This window comes from Manis pentadactyla, chromosome 13 (assembly GCF_030020395.1).
Source record: "Manis pentadactyla isolate mManPen7 chromosome 13, mManPen7.hap1, whole genome shotgun sequence".
Taxonomy (NCBI): domain Eukaryota; kingdom Metazoa; phylum Chordata; class Mammalia; order Pholidota; family Manidae; genus Manis; species Manis pentadactyla.
Window position 1 is genome coordinate 100,376,278 of NC_080031.1, and position 14,174 is coordinate 100,390,451.

Sequence of the window (14,174 nt, forward strand, 5' to 3'; positions counted from 1 at the left end):
CACGGCCCCAGAAGTCAAGAACCACATCCTGACATCCCATTAGGTTGTAGTTTGCAAGGCAAACATAAAATTCCAGGCAGGGGCGGAGCATTCCCAGTCCAGCCCTAGGACTCTGACCCTCCAGCTGGAGTTCGAGGTCAGGAGTTGAGACCCCTCTACAGGTCCTGAGCTTCTGACTCTCAGACATGTCCCAAAGCTTCCAGACCATGACCTCAGATTCTGGGACTCTCCTCTGTCCCATTTGAAGGGTTCCTTCCTGTGGACGCTACGGCTTTAAGGGATAAGTGCTTCACTTGCCCCTTCAGAACCCAGACTTTACCCAGGGCCACCTGAGGATAGAACAGCTCCAGACCGCTGAGCTCTGAAGCCTCGAAGAACCCTGGTCTAGGTTTAGGGTGCCTTGGTGCCCCAAGGTCAGTCTGGCTGCACAGCTAATGGCCAGAGGTCGTGTGGGCCTGGGATTGGTGTGTGGCTGTGAGCCTAGGGTATGGGCAAAGCCTGTCCGCCATGGGATTGGCTTAGAGGAGGCAGAGGGTTCCCAGGCTGCTTTCTCTCCACCCTCATGGCAGGGCCTGTCCCTGTGCCTCCAGCCATGGCAGCCTAGTGTGGTGCCAGGCTGGGTACAAAAGCATCTTTTCAGCTTGCTGTCCCTGCCCCTCTGTGAGTGGGCTTGACACAAATGTCCAGAGTGGTTGGAAAACAATATTATGGCACCCCAGCCTTGGCTACCTTCCCGCCCATGAGCCCCAGGCCTTGCATATCTGCTCTCTTGCCCAGAGAACACACCTATATGCACCCAAATGTACCCACTCTCAGCTAGTGTAGACACACACACACACACGCACACTCCTGCCAGTACACATAGTCTTACTATAAATGCAGCCTTTTAATAAACACAGCAAGTATCCTTCCCACCACAGTTCCAAACACACCACACTATGGCATGGTTCCAGGCACATACCCATATATGTGTCCAGTGCACACAGCTCCCGGATGCACCATAGCCACCTGGCGCTGTGGCCTCTGGACCAGGGGAATGGGTCTTCCTGCCTGGAAGGAGGATTCCTGGGCACAGCGGCTCAGGAGGCCTCAGGGTGCTCCGGGCCCTTCAGCAGCCCATCGGGTCAAGGCTCCTGCTCTTGCCTGGCCAGGATGTCAGGAACTCCACAGGGTGGCCGCTTTCACTCCATGCCCATCCCTCCGCCATGAGGCCATCCACGGGGGAACGTCTTTGCACCAGGCGCAGCCGGACGCTGACTGAACTCTCTCCTTGTTTTTGTCTCCCGCCCCCGCCAGAAGGTGATGCTTCCGACGGGAGCCGCCTTCCGGTGGTTTCAGTGACGGCGGCGGGAACCCAAAGCTGCCCTCTCCGTGCAATGCCACTGCCCGCGTGGTCTCCGGCAAGGGATGCGGGCGAAGACAAACGGATGCACCCGTCTTTAGAACCAAAAATATTCTCACAGATTTCATTCCTGTTTTTATATATATATTTTTTGTTGTCGTTTTAACATCTCCACGTCCCTAGTATAAAGAGAAAAAGAAAAAAAAAAGATTTTAAGTGCTTTTTCGGAAGAACAACAACAACAAAGAGGTAAAGACGAATCTATAAAGTACCGAGACTTCCTGGGCAAAGAATGGACAATCAGTTTCCTTCCTGTGTCGATGTCGATGTTGTCTGTGCAGGAGATGCAGTTTTTGTGTAGAGAATGTAAATTTTCTGTAACCTTTTGAAATCTAGTTACTAATAAGCACTACTGTAATTTAGCACAGTTTAACTCCACCCTCATTTAAACTTCCTTTGATTCTTTCCGACCATGAAATAGTGCATAGTTTGCCTGGAGAATCCACTCACGTTTATAACGAGAATGTTGATGGCGCCGTGTCAGTGCCCCTCTGTACCAGCCATGCGTGCAGAGCTGCCCTGAGGAGCTCAGAGCGGGAGGGAGCTGCCCACCCACCCCCGGGCCCAGACCAGCCATGCTGCACCCACAGTCCCCAGGATGGGACACCCCCCCCACTCCAACAGTGATGAGTTTGCAAAAATGAAGGTTCTGTTCCTTTATCCACTGAGATCTGGGAAGCCCGTGTCTCTGTATTTCCTATCCTGGCTACTTCCCTAAGAGGAAATAAGTCCTTTTTTTCTGGCCTTGCTGACTGATGGCAACAGAAGAAAGGACTTCTTTGCGTGACCCCTGCCAGTGGGGGTGGGTGCCCAGGGGGCCCCCTGCGGCCTGAGCCCCCCTTGCCCATGGCCAGCTTCCTGCTGATGAACATGCTGTTTGTATTGTTTTAGGAAACCAGGCTGTTTTGTGAATAAAACAAATGCATGTTTGTGTCACGAAGCTCCGCTGGCTTCTTGCTCTCTGGGCTTGGGGGCAGTTGCTGGGCAGGGGTTGTTCTGGGACCACCTTGGGAAGACAGAAGGCTGGCCTGGGGACATTTAAAGTGGGGATCTCGGGAAGTGAGGCCCTCAGGGTCCAGAAGTGGGGCGAGCAAGCAGGAGCAGCTAGCTTGGCTGACAGGATGGAAGTGCTGTTACCCTGAAAGTGGCTGGTGCTGGAGCACTTGGCCTGCCTGGTGGTACCCCTGCCTCAGCACCTGGACCTCCTTCACTCGCCTGGGGCCACCTTCTCGAGTCACCTGATCTGTGCCAAGCAGGTAGCAGTGCAGTGCTGAGTGTGGTGTCTGAACGCCTGTTTAGGTTCTTGTATTTGCAGGGATCTGGTGCCCCTGTCACTGAGGTGATGCCCCAGAGAGCAGTTTTTGCCAGGTTCATGGGGACCTGGCTGTGCCCAGCACATACTCAGAGACCCCCAACACACACATACACCCCTCCTCAGGCCGGAGGGCTGCCAGTCTGGGGTCTGGGGGTGTCCCTGGCTTTGCCTTTTGTGTAACTATCCCACCCCCAGGAAGTTTGTTGACGCAAGGTTGTCTGGGACGTCAGAGGCCAGACGTCTGGGGAAGTCACCAAGTCATGGTCTAGGCCAGGGCCTAAACGTGGCAGCGCATGTCCCCCACTGCGCATCAAAGGCTAGCTTGTTGGGTCCTGGCCTCAGGTGGGTGAGGGTTTGGGATTGAGGAAGGGGCAGTTTCTGAAGCTGTGGGTGGTGAGGTGGGCTGTCAGCCATTGCTCCCAGGAGGAGAAAAAGCAGCCATGTTGAGTGGGGGCTCTGACCCCCAATCCCTTCCTGGGTGTCACAGGTTCCCTTAGAGCACCAGGAGCTCAGCAGCTTGGCCTGGCACAGCGGGGGCGGTGGGAGGCAGCTTTCAACTCCATCTCTGCCTGGGAAAAATTCCCTTTCATGTGGCTGCCTGTGATCTCTCCAGGCAGCTCTGCCGAAGGGGGGCGTCCAGCAGGGAGCAGGGGGAGGTGTTGCAGCCTGGGGCACCCCGCACAAGGCAAACTGCAGCACCTCCAGGACCTTGAACGGGTGGCGAGGGTCCTCCTTGGGGGCTCGGAGTGGTAGGCCTGGTCAGCTGGGGGCATTCAGGCAGGAGGCCCCTGCTTGCCCCCGCCTGGCTGCTGGCAACACACAGGCTGCAGATGGCCCCAGCCAGCCCTCATTGGCATGCCTACAGGTGTGGGGTGGACTGTTCCAGTGCCAGCCCCATGGGGGGTTGCTGTGACTCAGCCAGCCTGTACCTTTTAGTGTGCCAGCCCACAGCCCAGCATGGCTCCTGGGCCCACCCCCCGACACAGAGAAGCCCTAAGCCTGAAGCCCCTCACCTCTTCCAACTTCAGCCTCTTGCACTCTGTGTGGTGGAAATGACAGGTCAACCTCTCCATCTGGAGGAGGCCCAGGCTCGGTGGGGGTGGCAGTGAGGGTGAACACGTGATGAGACCTCAGTTACCTCATCTGAGAAACGGGGACAATAAAGTTGCCTGAGGATGAAATGAGATCACTCTAGGGAAGGGCATGGCTCACAGCCGCCAGGTCAAGGGCAGCTGGTGTTGCTATTTAAAACCCATTATTCACCTAAATCTCATCAGGGTGCCCAGGGCATGTGTCCTCCCTGAAGCTCCTGCCCCTCCCCTCTCCGTAGGGTGGGCTAGCTGGCCCCCCACCCCAGCGGGTTTTGGCCCTGCTCCAGCATGTCTGTCTCTGCCTGTTTCTCTCTGGCTCACTGTCTCGGAATCTCTGTCCTGATGGTCTCTGTTGGTCTCTGACTCTCTGTGTTTCTGTACTTGTCATCTCTCCACATCTGAGTCTCCACGTACCTCTCATGTCTCTACATCTCTGTCTCCCTGTGTCTTCTGTTGCAGGCTCACCCTTGCTGCTCTCCCATGTGATGGAAGTACTTGGAGGTGGGCTCCCCTGTGGAGGTGTGTGTCCAATTCCCCTGCCCCAGGGTGCCCTCAGCTCCTCTCCGCTACAGCTGGGAGCCTGACCTGGTAGCCCAGGAGGCTTTACCCCAAGCGCCTTGAATTCCCACCTTGGTGGCAGGGGGCGGTTTGAGAGGCTGGAGGTGCACACAGGGCTGGAGACAACCCCAGTTGTGTGTGTGTGTGTGTGTGTGTGTGTGTGTGTGTGTGTGTGTGTGTGAGATGCTTCAAGGCCCTAACAACCATGTGAGGTTTATGCATCATGTGGCTATGTGTGACACGGAGTGTGACATTATGAAAATGCATCTGTGATAGTGTCTGATAGACTGTGATGTGAGACCTCGTGTGGCCATGATGTCAGCAGCCACACTCTGGGATATTCTGTGACATTGTATGATCCTGTAACAGACCCAATGTGGTACCAGGCTGTACCCAGTGTGAATGCGGACTTTGGAAGATTGTGTGTGTGTGACATTGGATATGCAACACTGATACTGTATGGCATGTGTGACTCTGTGACAGACACTGGCTGATTCTATGCGGTTGGTGACATTGTGTGTATGCGACCATCCTGTGTGCAGCCCTGGGACTGACATCAGGGATTCTCTGAGTGTACGATGATGGTTTGTGACCATACCGTGACCCTGTGACGCTGCCTGTATAACCCTGGGTGTCCGCCCATGGCGTGTGTCACTGTGCACCTGTGATCCTCTCAGTGATGACACTGTGTGCTGTGTGTGTCTTTGTCTACAGCATTTCCTAGGTCTCTGCCTGGCAGCCATGCAACTCAGGACAGTGGGGCCCCGGCAGCCCGTCTTACCCCCGCCTGGCCCTGAGGCCCAGTCTGGGTGGGGGAGCTGGCGTGGGGGCAGCAGGCACGGTTCCCACGGCCGCCCCAGCCCCTCTCCCAGCCCTGCCACTGCCAGCTTCAGCTCTACAGAATATCCTGGCAACCCCAGCCTCTTTGTTCTCTGTGGCCGTCAAAGGCCTCCCTCAACCCCAGCCTGCCCAGCGTCTGCCAGGCACCCCCTCCCCTCCACAGCAGCGGGGCTTGGCCTGACCTAGTCCCTTGCCACCCTCTTCCCCCCGCCCAGACTGGGGCCCCTGTTAATGCCCTGAGCCTGACTCAGAACTCCAGACTGGGCCTTTGACCCTTTGCTATGAGCTTGTGGTCATGTTGTACAGGACGAAGGAAGCAGGAGCCCCTGTGGTGTACTGGGGGTTTGAGGGCCAGGAGCTCAGCCCTCTGTGTGGGTACCTCCCCACGGTCCAAGGCTAGCTGGAGGCTGTCTTCAGTCTGGGATGGCTTCGATGTGTCAAGTAGGTTTGCTTCGTCATGATAAGGATTATTACCTATTTTACAGATGAGAAACTGAAGTCCAGAGAGAGTATGTGACATGCCCAAGTCACAGAGCAAGATGGTAACATGATTAGAACTTGGGCTCCTGGCTGCCAGACCCCTGCACCAGGCAGCTCTGGGAGGACCAGTCGCCTCTGTGGAAAGGACAGGGGGCCAGGGAGTCTGGACACATGGCTCCTCCTCACTTCTTGGTCACCACGTGTCAAAGCTATGCTCTGAGCGTGTGTGTGTGTGTGTGTGTGTGTGTGTGTGTGTGTGTGTGTATACGTGTCCTTGCTGGATGACCTTGGCCAAATGCCCTTGCTTCTCTGTTCCCAGGAAAGAAGGGTAACAACCAGGGGGTGTGGGGTGGGGCACTTGCTGCTTTGCAGAACAAGGTCACATCACAGTGCCGAGACCCCTGGCATCTCATAACAGAGACATGGGCTGGTGGCCCAGAGGGCAGATTCTGGCTTGGGGCCCCAGCCTCTATTCCCAGGCTCAGCCTAGCTCTGAGCTGTCACAAAGGAGGTCGCCGTGGCCGCATGGCTCGGCTGCAGTCAAGGCCACTTAGACCTGACCTGAGTGCAGCACCAACTCCCACTCCCTTCCAGGTGCCAGAGATGGATGGAGGGAGGTCACTGTGCAGCTCGCCCCAGTCCCCTGCAGCCCACCCTCGGCCCTGTGCTGACAGGCAATGCTGACATGACAGCCGAAGTGGGGGAGGAACAGGCAGCCCCCAGCATGCTGATAATACAGACCTTGGCCCAGGCATCCTGCAGGCAGGTAATCAGCACAGAGAGGCCCAGCTGCCCCCCAAGGTCACACAGCCCTGTAGGGAGTCCTGTCTCCAGAGATCCATATCTCCCCTGAGGGCCCCTTAGGGGCTCTTTCTGCCACACTGAGTGTAGAACGGCTGGGGAAGACAGAGGGACTGGAGGAGGGTCGCCCAAGGCCACTGACCCAGTTGCCAGAGTGGACACTTCCCTCTCTGCCTGTCAACCTGCCATCCCTCAGCAGTATTAAATTCCCCTCCTGTTGGAGAACAAGGGCTGCCTCAGATTCCGGGCAGCAGGGCGTGAAGATGGGGCAGGCCCAGAGGAGGAGAGCTGGGTCGGCTGGGGCCCTGGGCCCTGGTGCTGAGTGCCTGGGCTGAGGTGGGGGGCCTTGGCTGGGGCCAGTGGTGGCACCCCAGCCTCCGGATGCTCCAGCCCCGACGGTCAGGAGCAGGTGTTTCCTGCTGTCCTCTCCCTTCTGACTGACGTCTTCCTGCCCCTTCAGGTGTCAGCTCCTCCCAAGCCTTCTTAACCCTTGCAGGCTGGACCTAGTGTCCCTGGGCCACCCCATCACTGCACCGCTCACTCTGGGGGGACATGGCCCAGCTTCAGGCCTGCAGCCTGCAGCTCAGCGAGGGCAGCCCCGACACCAGAAAACCTCTGGGCCGAATGAACACGTTATCTTCTCTTTCTGGGCATTTTTTTCCTCCTGTACATTTCCAACCCTGATTCGAGTGCTGTCCACAGGTGAGGGGAAACTTATTTGAAAGAACACCTTTTCCCTGGTTCCCTGCAGCCTCCACACTGCAGAGGTAATGATATTCCCCGCCTCACAAGGGATATAGCTTGTGGTCAGGGTGCCAGGCATTGGGTCAGACCATCGTTCTTACCAGCTCCCTTAATTCTCCCAACAACCCTGTGAAGAGGGCATTGATCAGCGATCCCATTTTGCAGATGAGAAAGTTGAGGTTCAGTGAGGTAGAGGTGGAGAAACGTGAACAAGTTCACACAACCAGTTCCCCTGGTTTCAGAAGCTGGCCCTTAAACACCTGGTTATGTGTCACACTTTGGCTGGAAGGAACCCCCTGCGCCTGCCCCACACGCTGCCTGTGATCATGCCCAGATGTGGGATGAGGGTCAAGCATTACTTGCATCCTTAAACTTTTCTGCACTTTCTGACTTTCTGGTTTTTGACATTTGTTTTGCAGTAAACATACTGCTTTTCAAATCAGAAAACCCAATAAATTTCTTTAAATAAATGTTCTTAAACCCAGAGAGGTTTAGAAACAAACACTGTGGAGTGAGGATGGTAGCCCAGGATCAACGCCCCCTCCCCTGGAATGACAGGTTGGGGCCCAGCTGGAATCTCTGAAGGCCTCTGCTCCTCCGCTCCCTGGGGTCTTCCTCCCACGCTCCCAGCCCTGAGGGGCACCACCTGGGGCTGAGTTGGGGCTCCGCTGAAGTGGGTCCACGGGCAGCTTCTGGAGTCCGGCGGGAGTGAATTCGAGGGTGAGAATGAGGGCAGTGCCCGCCGTTGATAAGGCGACGGAGCCCTCGGGAGCCAGGAAGCAGTGAAGCCATGGAAACGAGGCTGAGGTGTGAGGCTGGCTCAGCCACTTCCCCCAGGTGGCCACCTCCCAGGCCTGGCAGGAGCCCAGCAAGACAGGTCCACCCATCCCCTGCCGTCCTGGGAGCCAGGCTTGGGCAGGTGCCTCTGCAGGCTCGATGTCACCCCAGGGCCAGGCCAGGGTCAAGCCTTGGTTCTGAGTGGGGAGGGCTGAGTACAGAGGAGAGGGTGCTCTGAATCCACCTCTGCCCTAAAGCCCCCTGACTCCATTCAGTCCCTCCCGCCCTCATGCCCCCCCTTTCCTATAAATATGCGTGCATTATTTACCTTAAGCATTTTGATAAATCATAATAGCAGAGACATCTGCTGTCAAAACTGCAAACTGCATTCGGGGCTCAGCTGGCGGCCAGGGGCTAGAGGCCAGGGGTGCCAGGGCTCTGACAGTCCAAAGGGATGCATGTGGATCCCCCTGACTCCCCGTCCAGGACTGGGCCTTGGAGGGACCCCTCCTCACCAGCTGCTGACCGCGAAACCTTCCCAAGGAAGAAGCCCGCCCATCTGTGTTCTCTCCTTCCTGCCTCCCTCTACCTCAGAATTAATGCGGCCGTGACAGCGACAGCGACTGCGAAGTCCCCCGGAGCTGAGATTAACTCCCAAGCAGCGCAGTGCGGGCGGGGGTGACCATGGCAGGCTGAGGAGTGGGAGCTGGTGCACTGGCCTCAGGAGATTAATTGCCCTGCAACCAGCCTCATCTTGAGGGTGCCCAGTGTTCCACCCCCACCCCCAGGAGGGGCGCTGGGTCCCATGTCGGGAATTGGCCCTGCCTTCTGCAGCTCCCTTAGCCCCTAGTCCAGCTGGTGGGAGGATTGGGGAGCTGATACTATGTCCCTTTTTCATTTTCTCTTCCCTTCCTAGTGGCCCTTGGGGACTCTGAGGACCAAGCAGTGATCCTATGGCCTCTTTCTCTCCTCTGTTCCTGCCTTAGCTTGGCAGCCCGAGGAGGGGCAGCTCTGACCTTTGCCTGCCTGGCTACCTACCTCCTGCTGGCCCCGCTGGCTCCCAGAGCCCCGCCGGCCTGCAAGGTCCCCAAAGCAGAGCTGGGGGGTGGGGGGCTCACAGAGAAGTGCAATGCACCTATTGGCTGTGGGCCTGATGGACCTGCTGCACAGCCAGCCCTCTCTAACCATCCCAGTGCGTCTGTGGAGACAGTGGAGAGGAGCATTTGGCAGACAGAGTAAGGTTGCTGGTTGATAAAGCAGTGGGGTCAGGGACCTGGGTATTGGCCTTCCTCAGCCAGTCACCCACTTGGAGTCTTTTAGGGGTTGCAGCTAGTGGTATTGAGGTTAGACATAGGAATATAGTTCCCCAGACAGGCAGGATCTCAGGGAGGCTGAGCTGTGGCTGGAGTCTGCCTGGGCTCTGTAGGTTGGCTGGAGAGCCCTCTTCCATGCACACACACACTCCTGGTGCCCCATCACAACCCTGCTGGGATCATGCCGGTCTTCCCAGATAGGAGGTGAGCTCCAGGGCCAAGGGCTTGTGTAGCTGGTGCACGTGAGGGGCTCAATAATGCTGAAGAAATGGATGAATTGGAGGTGGAAGACATGGGTTGGCCACCTGTGTGTAAGGAGCTGGAGGAAGAAATGGCTGGGTCTGTGTTTGAGGGTCCTAACCACAGTGCCGCAGGCTGATGACTGCCAGGAGGGGCCCCAAGAGGGAGGAGGTCTGCAGCGGGGTACCGTGGTCATGCTCACCGGCTGCATGACCTTCTGTAAGAGGCTCCTCACTCTGGGCCTCAGTTTACTCATCAGCAAGTGACGTCACTTCCCAGAGATACAATGAGGGTGGAATGAGAATCCTGTGTGAAAGAGCCTTATGGACTCAGGCCTTGCATCCCCTGGTGAGCAAGGATCTGTGTGGATGGGAAAAGCCAAAAAGGCTTCTTGGAGGAGGTGTGAGTGGAGTGGAGTCTCAAAGGATCCTGCTGCTTGCCTAGGACACTTGGAGACTGGTGCTTCTGGGGCAATGAGGAGACTGTGCTAGAGGGAGCCCGGGGGACTGTGGGGTCAACCTCGAGCTCCAAGACGAACGATGTATTTTCTCTCGGGGTCGGCGGGAGCCAGTGATGGTTCTGGAATCTGGTCAGCCTTTGGAGGAACTTAGATCTAGAGTGAGGCTTTCAGTCAGCCTGGGCATATGGAGTGAATTCCCAGCTCCGCTCTGGGGAATCAGCAGGAGTCCCCTTCCAGGGGAACCACAACATACCCTGTGTTAGGAAGTGGGAGGCTAGGCTTGACGAGAAGTCATCTGCCAGTCTTGGGGCCTTGGCCACTCATTACAGGGTGCAGGAATCCAAATTACAGGAAGGCCAGGCTGGTTGCAGGGCTTCAGGACCCACTCACTTCCTGGAGATGGGGATAAGGGGACATCTGGGCCCCACTTCTTACCCCCCAAGACCCTGGTCTAGAGGCAGCAGAGTCCCGGTCTGGGAGGCAAGGGGCTAGGATTTCCATTCAAATGCTACCCCATTTGGCTTTGTGATCACATGACCAAAGGCATAGCCACTCTTCCTGCTCCTAGCTTTCCTAATCAGTGAAATGGGGTCCCCCACTCCCAGCATCAATCAGGCAAAGTTCTAGTTCTCCCCTGGGGGCTCAGGCCTCAGGAGGAGCCATAACTTCAGGGTCCTTCACCCCTGCCCCTCCCCACCCCTGTTATGGGTGCCCTCCCTTCTCCTGTTCTGTCACTCACAAACCCCTCACCCCTGACCCTGTGGCCAACAGCCTCTGCTGCTGTCATCTGTTGTCATGGGAACCTTGCAGCTCTGACCTGGTGGTGCAGGCGGGAGCTGGCCAGGAGCTTCTAGCAGGGGAAGCTGAGGGTGGCAATGAGTGAGATGGGGGTGCCTGCCCCTGCTAGCTTGCCTCAGGGCTGATGCATCCCTCAGGAAGGGGACATTGGAAAGATGATCCAGATGGGGTGGTCTGGGGTGCGTGGTTTCAGGGCCCGGCTGCTCCCAGCCCCTGGGGTCCCTGCCCTTTTCTAGGCTGGCTCCCCTTCCCAAACCTGGCTCCAGGCTGGCGGTGATAGGGAGGGGTGGCGGTGGGGACCTTCCCGTTTCTCTCACTGCTGATGGTTGCTCAGAGCCCTGAGCTCAGCTCATTCTGGAGGCTAAAAATACCAGGGAGGCGGAAGCGGCAGCTCCCCTGACACCCTGTCCGCCGCCAACAACACACACACACACACACACACACACACACACACACACACACACACACGCACACATACGCACATGCACACGCACGCACATGCACACACACCCTGCCTGGACCAGGTGCCAAGGTGCAGCTTTACTCACAAAGACCTATGGTCCATGGAGTTGCCTGAAGTCTCACCCTGTGTGAGACCCAGATCTATGTTCCATTTCCACCTCTGTTCCCAGTTTGCTGTGTGATCATGGAGTAGGTCTTGGCCTCTCTGGGCCTTGGTATCCCTTTTTGTGTAATGAAGGAGCTACAAAGAAGAGGGGAGGCTCAGGAATGGAGTAGATGGTCAGCCCTGGCTGCTCCATTTCATTTATTAACAAAGCAGTCCTGGCAGCTCCCTGAAATATGCACTGGGTCATAATCTCCCATTTCTAGATGAGCACAGTAAAGCTGGAGAGGTAGGAGTGGCTTAAGAGGTGCTAATCAGACCTGGGTTCCAGGGTGGCCCCCTCTGGTTCTGCAATGGGAAGTTGAGCTTCTGGGACCCCCAGGTATTGGTTGAAAAAGAGGTCTGTGCCCTGATAGTAAGGCATAGTAGGGGTCAGCTCCTCAAATATCAAAAGAACTCCCGGTTCTGTGAGCATGCCCAGGATTGTGGAGGAGTCTATACCGCCCTCCAGCCAGGATCTAGCTAAGTCTGGAGGTGAGAGTCTACTCTGCCCATCCAGGTGAGTTTGAAGTTCAGGTAAGTGCCCACATTGCCCATTTGCCCAAGGCTTGGCCAAGGCTTAGGGTCACTGTCTATACTGTTTGTCCACTTGGGCCTGAATAAGGTTGGTGTCAGTATCCATATTGCCTGTGCGTCCATTCCTGGCTGAGGCCAAGTTGCAAGTCCACACTGCTCACAAGGAGCTGAGGTCAAGGTGAGTGCACTGCCCATTTGCCCTGGGCCTACGTCTTCTTTCCACCAGACCTGGGCTCAGACTTCATTTTGGATTTCATATTCTCTCTTCCCTCCTGGGAACCAGAATCTTTGCTCATCTATTCTGCTTTAGATGGGGCCCAGTTTTATCTGGGGACCAAGAGGAGAAGAGAGACGGGTGGTTCTGCTATTTCCAGCACCCCCCTGGTGTCCATGGAAATCTCAGCCATCAGACACTGAGAAGCCTTGGGAAACCAGACTCAGATCTTAGGGACCCATGGGGGTCCTCTGCTGTAAGACCTGAGTCACTGGGTATCACTCGTCCCCACTTATCCTGTCACCCAATACCCACTGACAATCTGATAACCATAGGACACACTTCCCACAGACCCCTGGTCCACAAGACCAGGACACAGATTTTCTGAGGGGCCACCCAATCCTGCAGCTCAGAGAGTGGGCTTCAAGTCATGTACCCTGTTTGCAATGCCAGTTCTTCCCTTCGGTTACCACGTCACTCTGTGCAGGACACTTCATCTTTCTGGGTCTGTTTATCCATCTGTAGAACAGGTGTTTAATAGTACCTGTCTCTAAGGGTTGGTGCAAGGATTAAATGAGATATTCCCATAAAGTGTCTAGCAGAGTAAGCACTCAATAATCATTCCTTCCGGAGGCTGGGAAGGAAGAACATGCTCTGAAAGAGTTATGGGACATTTGTTCATTGATTAATCCAGTGTCAAAAACTATGTTGGTTGCTGGATCTCAGGGCCTGAGGCCTTACCTGGGGTCCCCCACTCCTAACTAGGGGCCTCTGAAAAAGAAGCATTGCCCATTAGTTTTGTGAACATATTTTCAGCCCATAAACGGATGCTCTTAGGTAAAACATTAATAAACTGCATCACGTTGGTGGGGAAAATTAAATGTAAATTAGATAATTAAAAAATGAAGCTAGTGCTTGCTGCTTGGTGCTTTTCCCTATTATTAAAAGTTATGAGAGGTGGACCTGGGTGAGATGGGAGGCTGGTTGCAGGATTCCGGTGTGGATGGGGCTGCAAGGGATCGCCTACCGGAGCCCAGTTCGGTCTCTGTTAGAGTCAGACCTAGGAGATGCCCCTGCGTCAGCCTCTGGAGAGCTCTGGAAGCGCTGGGACTGAGCCCTCGGTGTGGGTCTAGGTTCTGCTGCTTTGGGGACTGAGTCACTGCCGTCCCCTCACCAAGCCTCAGTGTTCCCCCATCTGTAAAAAGATAATAACAGAACGGATCTCACAGGACTGAGGCAGGGGTGATATGAGATCACACCCAGAAAGTACCCAGACTGGGGTCTGACACATAGTAGGTGTTCAGTAAGTAGCTGTGACCACCAACATCGTGATTGATGCCCTGAACTGAGGACTTCACAGACAAAAGCTTCTGGTGAGGTCACTCCTGTTCGCACATGGGGTGGATACTGTCATCCATTGTATGAAATGAGGAAAGGGAGGCAATAAGGGAATAAGGGATGCAAGGTCACACGTCTATGAAGCAGGTGGCATTGTTGATTACTCCAAGATCAGGGGGGGTGGGAGGAGCAGTGCTCTGTTTCCCAAGCTTTATTGGTTACACTGACTCCTTTCTTTTTTCTGCACCTGCCCCGTGCAGGATCCTGGCCCTGCGCTGGGCTTGGGTACCCAGAGGTGAGTCATTCAAGGGAGACAGCCCGAGGGGTTAAGTCCCAAAGGTGTGTTCTAACCAGAGACTGAGTCCGGGGAGTAGACAGGGCTGGGGAGGGGCTCTGAGGACTCCCAGGGGGACAGTGTGGTTTGGAAGCGACCAGAGAGTGGTGGGCAAGGCAGGTAGCAGGGCCAGCCAGAGTGAAGGCTGGAAAGCCCTGGGCCCGGCCTGCGGTGGGCTGCGGAGGGTGCACGGCGAGGGGGTGGGAACACGGAGCGGGTGAGTCACCGCTTCTGGGCCAGGCAGGCGGCGGCTGCGGAGCGGGGGGCGCATTCCTGGCTGGCAGGGCGGCCGGCACTAATGTCTTTCCCACATGGCCCCGAATTCCCG

General features: G+C 56.1%; 1 protein-coding gene across 4 annotated transcripts in view; it reads left to right on the forward strand.

Moving 5' to 3' along the window:
- The window catches only part of CXXC5 (CXXC finger protein 5), a 37,126-nt gene extending 34,784 nt beyond the window's left edge, over positions 1 to 2,342 (forward strand). For all 4 annotated transcript variants that reach the window (XM_057490957.1, XM_036896764.2, XM_036896772.2 and 1 more), the window contains exon 3: positions 1,297 to 2,342. In XM_057490957.1, coding sequence (XP_057346940.1) covers positions 1,297 to 1,341 — 45 coding nt within the window. In that variant the 3' untranslated portion in view covers positions 1,342 to 2,342. The remainder of the gene's footprint in view (positions 1 to 1,296) is intronic.
- Positions 2,343 to 14,174: the final 11,832 nt, after the last annotated feature.